This window comes from Nicotiana sylvestris, chromosome 8 (assembly GCF_000393655.2).
Source record: "Nicotiana sylvestris chromosome 8, ASM39365v2, whole genome shotgun sequence".
Lineage (NCBI taxonomy): Eukaryota > Viridiplantae > Streptophyta > Magnoliopsida > Solanales > Solanaceae > Nicotiana > Nicotiana sylvestris.
In genome coordinates this window covers 171779421-171787588 of record NC_091064.1, presented here as the reverse complement: position 1 = coordinate 171787588, position 8168 = coordinate 171779421, and the positions used below count along the sequence as shown (strand labels likewise).

General features: G+C 41.1%; 1 protein-coding gene across 1 annotated transcript; it reads left to right on the top strand.

The window, feature by feature from the left end:
* The first annotated feature begins 1339 nt into the window (after positions 1–1339).
* On the top strand, positions 1340–2005 carry LOC138876006 (uncharacterized). The gene has a single exon (XM_070154891.1). It carries the CDS (start codon positions 1340–1342, stop codon positions 2003–2005), a length of 666 nt encoding a protein of 221 aa, XP_070010992.1.
* Positions 2006–8168: the final 6163 nt, after the last annotated feature.

Genomic DNA, 8168 nt, shown 5'->3' with positions numbered 1-8168 from the left:
TTTGAGGGATAATTATCGGAGATTTTATGAGTAAAAGGGGAGGAAGTAAATCAATTTAAAATCTTTAAAATTATAGATAAATTATAAAAACCTTGTGCATGCTTATATATTCTATTTTGAAAGTATTTATGCATATTAAAAATATATAGGGAAAAGTTGGGTATCAACATGCACGACCCACATCAATATTACCAATTTGCACAGGGATGGTGAAGCTACCAGGATCCTTAAGCTTTCGAGGGAGCTTGTTTTGGACCCTTCAAGTGCACTCCTCAGTAAGTGCAACTGTCTTAAACTCGGTCAATCTTCTCTTGTGAGCCACTATATCTTTTATGTACTTAGCATACTTTGGAATTTCACGAAGTACATCCACCAGTGGAATATTCAAATGTGGAAAATCTCTTCTCCTGCGAACTCAATCCACACTTGGGATGATCTAGAAAGGAAATTCTTAATCAAGTTTTTTCCCACTAAGAAAACAAAGTCATTGAGGAGTCAGATTCTTGGGTTCAAACAACGGGATGGCGAGACACTTCTTCAAGCTTGGGAAAGATACAAGAAGGTACTCAGAGACTGTCCACATCATTGTCAGACTGATGAGGTGTTGGGTCACACTTTTGTTGATGGGCTAGATGATACATCAAAGATAAATCTTGATTCAGCTTGTGGGGTTAGTTGTATGGCGAAACCGTACAGTGAAATCCAACTCTTGCTAAATAACTTCACTGCTAATAATCATAATTGGCACGGAGATGGGGATTCACGAAGGGCAATTAAACAGAAAGCAGCCGGATTGATTGAGCTTGATGACTTCTCAGCCATGAGAGTCGATATAGCAAAATTGGCAAATCAGATGAATAGAATGACAATGCAACCAACACAACATATGCAACATGTACAACAAATGTCTATTTACTGCGAACTATGTGGTGACAGTCATATGAGTGACATGTGCCCCACGAATCCTGAATCCATATACTATGTGGGGTAACAGAGCAGAGGTCCAATAAATCAGCATGCACAATATGGGAACACTTACAATCCAAATTGGAATAATCATCCCAACTTCTCATGGGGTAGAAATCAGCCGAATCAAAATCATTATAGACCCCAAGGAAATTTCAATCAACCTCAGAAGCCACCCCAACAAATGGAAAATAGTATGAATAACTTGATAAAGAAGTTGTTGCTTGATAATCAACAGCTCATAACTGATTTCAGAAATTTTGAGAGGCAAATGGGGCAGTTAGCAGCAAATTAAAATACTAGACCTGCAGGGGCCCTCCCCAGCGATACAGAGAAGAACCCTCAAGTTAATGCAGTTACACTCAGAAATGGTATGGATCTAGAGGAAGTGCCAAAGAAGAGAAAAGACAAGCCTATACATGACGGGGAGTTGATTCCTAAGGTAACACACGAATCAAAGAAAAATGATGCAACTTCAAAGCCAATGGAGGCTGCAAGGCCACCACCACCTTTCCCCCAGAGATTGCAGAAAAAGAATGATGATCGCATGTTGAGCAAATTTCTCTATATGTTGAGCCAGGTTCAATTGAATATTCCACTGGTGGATGTACTTCATAAAATTCCAAAGTATGCTAAGTACATAAAAGATATAGTGGCCCACAAGAGAAGATTGACTGAGTTTGAGATAGTTGCACTTACTGAAGAGTGCACTTCAAGGATCCAAAACAAGCTCCCTCAAAAGCTTAAGGATCATGGCAGCTTCACCATCCCTGTGCAAATTGGTAATATTGATGTGGGTCGTGCACTTTGTGATTTGGGGGCAAGCATAAATCTGATGCCCTTATCCTTGTTCAAGCAATTGGGTCTAGGAGCTCCAAGACCAGCTACTGTGATGTTGCAGCTGGCTGATATGTCCGTAGCACACCCTGAGGGAGTGATTGAAGATGTATTGCTGCAAAATGGGAAATTTATCTTCCCTGCAGACTTCATTATCCTAGATTATGAGGCTGATGAACTGGCTCCAATCATATTGGGATGACCTCTCTTGGCTATTGGTGATGCAATTATTAAAGTGAGAGAGGAAAAAATGATTTTGAGGGTGGATAACGAGGAAGTAGTCTTTAATGTCTACAAAGCAATCCAACTTCCCCGCCACTAAGAGGAGTTCTCGATGATATCTGTTATGGAGGCTAATGAGCAAATTCTTGACAAGAGTGTATATCTAGACGATTCTCTAGAGAAAGCACTTATGTTGTTCGATAGTTTGGAGATTGATGATGAGGTTGAGGAGATGATGCATATCCTAGATTCATCTTGTGCTTACATGTATGGGATACACCCCTTTGAGCCCCTGAATAGGCCAAGTGGGCCTCCTCCAAAGTCGTCAATTGAGGAAGCTCCAAAATTGGATCTTAAACCCTTGCCTCTTTATCTTCAATATGCTTATTTGGGTGATTCTGATACTTTACATGTTAGTGTTTCTTCTGACTTGTCTAAATTGCAGGAAGAGAAGCTGTTGAGAGTGCTACGTAAGCACAAACGATCAATTGGGTGGACAATGTCTGACATTATGGGCATTAGTCCAGCTTTTTGCATGCATAAAATCCTCATTGAGGATGGACACAATCCAAGTGTAGAGCAATGACGCCGACTAAATCCAATCATGAAAGAGGTGGTAAGAAAAGAAGTGATTAAGTGGCTTGATGCAGGTATTGTATTTCCAATCTCAGATAGCAAATGTGTAAGCCCGTTCAATGTGTACCTAAGAAAGGGGGGTGACTGTAGTGGTTAATGAAAATAATGAGTTGATTCCCACAAGAACTGTCACTGGGTGGAGAATTTGCATAGATTATAGAAAATTGAACAACGCCACCCGAAAGGACCACTTCCCCCTCCCTTTTATTGACCAAATGCTTGATAGATTAGCTGGCCAGGAATACAATTATTTCTTAGATGGTTATTTGGGTATAATCAGATAGCTATAGCCCTAGAGGACCAAGAGAAAACCACATTTATGTGTCCCTATGGTACGTATGCGTTCAAGAGAATGCCCTTTGGTCTCTGTAATGCACCCGCGACTTTTCAAAGGTGTATGATGGCTATTTTTACTAACATGGTTGAAAGATTTGTGGAAGTGTTCATGGAGGACTTTACTGTGTTTGGATGTTCTTTTGATAATTGTTTAATGAACCTTGATAAAGTGTTTGCTAGGTGTGAAAAGACGAACCTGGTGCTAAACTGGGAAAAGTGCCATTTCATGGTACATGAAAGTATAGTCATGGGGCACAAGGTGTCCAAAAATGGTTTGCAAGTGGACAAAGCAAAGGTGGAAGCGATTGAAAAATTGCCCACACTGACGTCCGTTAAAGACATTCGCAGTTTCTTAGGCCTTGCAGGTTTTTATCGTCGTTTCATTAAAGATTTTTTGAAATATCTTCTCCTTTGTGCAGGCTTCTTGAGAAAGATGTCCCCTTCAAGTTTGAAGATACATGTCTGAAAGCATTTGAGGAGCTGAAGGGAAGGTTGGTGACTGCACCAATTATCATTGCTCCGGATTAGGAGCAACCATTTGAGTTGATGTGCGATGCAAGTGACATAGCAATCAGAGCTATTTTGGGGCAAAGGAGAAATAAGATCCTTCACTCCATTTACTATGCGAGCAAAACTCTGAATCCAGCCTAGATGAACTACACAGTTACTGAAAAAGAGTTGCTTGCAGTGGTGTGGGCATTTGACAAGTTTAGATCCTATCTAGTGGGAACCAAAGTCATCATCTACACAGATCATTCAGCTATCAGATACTTGTTTAAAAAGAAAGATGCCAAGCCAAGGCTGATTTGCTGGGTCCTCCTCCTACAAGAGTTTGACTTAGAGATCCGATATCGAAAAGGGACTGAGAATCAAGTGGCTGATCACTTGTCTAGATTAGAAAATCGGGGCCATGTAGCTTAGGGAGAGTCAATCAAAGAAATATTTCCTGATGAGCAGTTATTAGCAATCACCTCAAGTGAAGCCCCGTGGAATGCAGATTATGTGAACTTAATTGCAAGTGGGGTGACACCACCAGATATGACACCTAATAATAGAAGAAGATTTCTACATGATGTGAGGTTCTACATGTAGGATGAGCCATTCATATATAAGCAGTGTGCAGATCAATTGGTACAAAGGTATGTTCTTGAGGAGGAGATGCACGCAATATTGCATGACTGTCATGACTCTCCATATGGAGGCCATCACGATAGGGATAGAACCGCCCAAAAGGTGCTACAATCCGGTTTTTATTGTCCAAAATTGTTTAAGGATGCACATGCCTTTGTTAAAATGTGTGACATATGCCAAACAATCGGAACAATCACGAAGAAGCATGAGATGCCTTTGCAGAATATACTAGCGGTAGAGCTTTTTGATGTTTGGGGGATCAATTTCATGAGACCATTCCCATACTCTAATGGTCACAGGTACATCTTGGCGGCAGTCAACTATGTGTCTAAGTGGATGGAGGCCATTGCTCTTCCTACTAATGACGCAAGGGTAGTGGTAAGCTTTGTAAAGAAGCACATCTTCACACGCTTTGGGACTCTAAGAGTGTTGATAAGTGATAGAGGAACTCACTTCTGTAATAAATTGCTGAATAATGTTCTTGCAAAGTATGGAGTTAAACACAAGGTTTCCTTTGCCTATCACCCCCAGACGAGTGGTCAAGTGGAAGTTTCAAATAGAGAGGTAAAGCAGATTCTAGAGAAAATGGTAAGTGGAAATAGAAAGGACTGGGCAGGGACATTGGACGACGCATTATGGGCATATCGTACTGCATACAAGACTCTCATAGGTACTTCTCCGTACAGGTTAGTTTATGGGAAGGCGTGTCACTTGCCCATCGAGCTTGAACACAAAGCCTATTGGGCGATTAAAAAAGCTAAATATAGGGATGGACTTAGCCGGTGAGAAGAGATTGCTACAACTCAATGAGCTTGATGAGTTCCGGTTGCACGCGTATGAAAACGCCAAATTGTATAAAAAAACGACCAAGAGGTGGTATGATAAGCATATCCAACATCATGAGTTTGAGCCGGGTCAAGAAGTTCTCTTGTTCAATTCGAGGCTAAAGCTTTTTCCCGGAAAGCTTAAATCTCAATGGTCGGGTCCTTTTGAAGTGGTAAGTGTGAAACCTCATGGAGCGATGGAATTGCGTGATACGATTTCCAATGCGACATTCTTGGTAAATGGGCAGAGAGTAAAACATTATTGGGGTAGTGACATTGCACGTCACAAGATCTCGATGGACCTGGCTGCTGCGTGAAGAGCGTGTTGCGTCGTGCCGCGACGTTAAATCAGGCGTTTTTTGGGAGGCAACCCAAGTATTTTCTTTTATTCTTGTAGTTTGTTCATTTTTACTGTTTGCTTTGTAATTCTGATTTTCTTTTCTTTTTCTAGGAGTTCCTTGATTTTTTTATTTATTTATTTTTGTAGGAATTAGTTCTTATATATATTTAAAAAAAATGCTCCAGGTATGGGAAAACAGGGTGGATGCGTCGCATCCCCCTCAGCGTATAAAAAATAATGGGATAATTGCTCAAGGCAGTGAACTCTGCTTATCGCGTCCACAGCAGCGTCCAAAATAAAGTTCAGGGATCGCTTTGGATGCATCGCGTCTAGAAAGCAAACACCAGGTAAGTGTTTTATTGCTAATACACTTCACGAGTCCTAAAACTCCTATTCCCTTTCCTACCATTTCCCCTCAAATTCAAACACACCTCTTCACACCATCACTGCTTTCAACTGCGACAGTCACATGTATGCTCTTCTTTTCTTCTTTCTCTTTTCTTTCCTCTCTTAACTCTCCTCTGTTCTCTTCTCTCTATCGTTGGTAGAAACATATTCCCCACCCCAAATTCCCCTAGGTTAGGTTTCATTAATTTGAATATAACACATGTGATTAAAGAGGGGAACTGAGGAAAGTTTAGGACTTGTGGGTGTTCTTCTTATTGTTTGTGATTATTATGAGATGATAAACTCGAATTCTCTTCATCTCGTTAATTTTGGGAGGGTAATCGAATTTTCCAATTGATAGAAAAAACTAGGCAAAATTGTTGCATACTACATGTTCGACGAATTGTCTATGAGGTAAATTTAGGCACCAGCGAAGTCTGAGTAACCGAGCGACACTAGTATATGCTAGTGAATAAGTGTGGGGTTGCTTGATGAATTATGTACATTGTTTGAAAGTGTTGGAGTTATAGGTGCTCGCCACTCCCTCAACTCATATTTTGAGGCATGTAATGACCGTGCGGCGTTAAAGTGACTAACGGCCTGATTGAATTATATACAACTAAGTTACTAAACTGCTTGTATTGTGGAGTACATTGTCCATCAGTTGCCTTATGTGCGCTCTATGCGTATTCTTATGTCTTGTGAATAAGTGTGGGTCGAGTGCGTTACTATATGTAATTGAACATGGTTTGTGAGCATCAATAGAATCACTCTCATGTTGTGCATCATAATTTCTATAAAGTGCATTCCTCACTTGTGAATTTGAATGAAGTATCAGTTGCTTTATCACGGGTAAAAGCCATGGACTGTACTTTCATGAAGCACAGAATGGCATGACATGCGATTGAGTAGAAGTGCACGCTTTTGCATAGTGCTCTATATCTAAAATGTCACTGTTTCTGCACACTAATTGTTGACTTTTTGTATCACAGGTACTTAGGTTCACAAAATGGCAGCAAAAAGTAAAACGTCCAAACAACAAGAGAGAGGTAATAACAAACAATAGCCTAAAAGCCTACTGGAAAGACAACATGTACTCCAAAGCCACCAAACCAAAGGAAGCGGACTGAGAAAGCGAAGGAACTGCCGATTAGGCAGTTAGTTGATGAATCAGAGCAAGAAGAGGAGGAACAATTAGTAATGAGGACAGTGAAGAGGGATACTACAACAACATCATCAAATCCGCCAAGCACGGGGATAGAAATCAGAGAACTTATGTCGTACCAAAGCCAATCCTCTAAGTAGAGTGACCCAAAAGATAAAGGGAAATAGAAGGCTATTGCAAAATCTGAGTCTGATTCGAATGATGAGCTCCCACATGTCAACATGAATGATGAAGATGAGGGCGAACCAATAGACCGAGCTGACTAGGAGGAGAAATTTGTTAGTGAAAAGGCATTCCGAGCTTATGAAAAGATCCTGGGTTCAAAGAAGTATATTCCAGAAAAGCCAATCAACATTGGAGAATTTAATAAAAAATATCTAGATTTTCTGAAATCCATTCAAGAGGTGAAATAATGGGGACCTATCTTGAAGGGCCATGGCAAGGCCAACCTCACTATCATCAGAGAGCTTTACGCCAATTGGCGTCACTCACAGGGCAGCATTGTGAGAGTACGAAGGCTTGATATTAGTGTCTCAGTTGAAGCTCTGGACAATTTCTTAGGGGTGCCACACACACCAACGGATAGGTTCGACTCTATATGCAAAGCACCCGATTATTCACACATTAAGTCTATTTTATGCCCTACCAGGAAAGATGCAAATTGGAAGCATGGGAGTGTGAAGTACCATTCTCTGGCCAAAGAATTCATGAGCACATTCGCACGGGCGATTCTAAATTTCCTATGCAACCGCTTGATGCCATGCCAACACAAAACTGATGTCCCTCTACACCGAACACTAGTGTTGTATGCTTTATTGGAAGGAATACCGCTCAACTTGGGGGTCATCATTCATGACCAGATGTAGTGCACTAGGATGAACTACAAGTGGAGGTTGTTCTTTGCAAACACCCTATCGGCTTACTTGATGGAGATGAGAGTAAAATGGGACAATGAGAATAATGACATTGAAGCTAAAGCTCCAGGACCATATGATGTTACTCATGCACTAGAGCCGAACAAAGGAAAGTCCTCTAAGCTCACCATTCAGTAGTTGTTTGAGCAATTGCAAGCTGATATGCAAGAGAACAGGGCTGAGTTGATAGCGACTCGGGTAGAGTTGAGTGCCACTAGAGCTGAGTTGATTCAGACGCGTGTGGATCTAAGCCAAGTCCAAACTGAGCAGGCCACGGTGATGAGGAAGGTATCATTACTCCTTTGTGCTTTGGTTCAACATACAAATATAGATATCTCACAGCTGCTTGCATCGTCCACTACTGGACCATCTACCTCAGCCCCTCCTATAGTCCCTGAGGCTCCATCCTC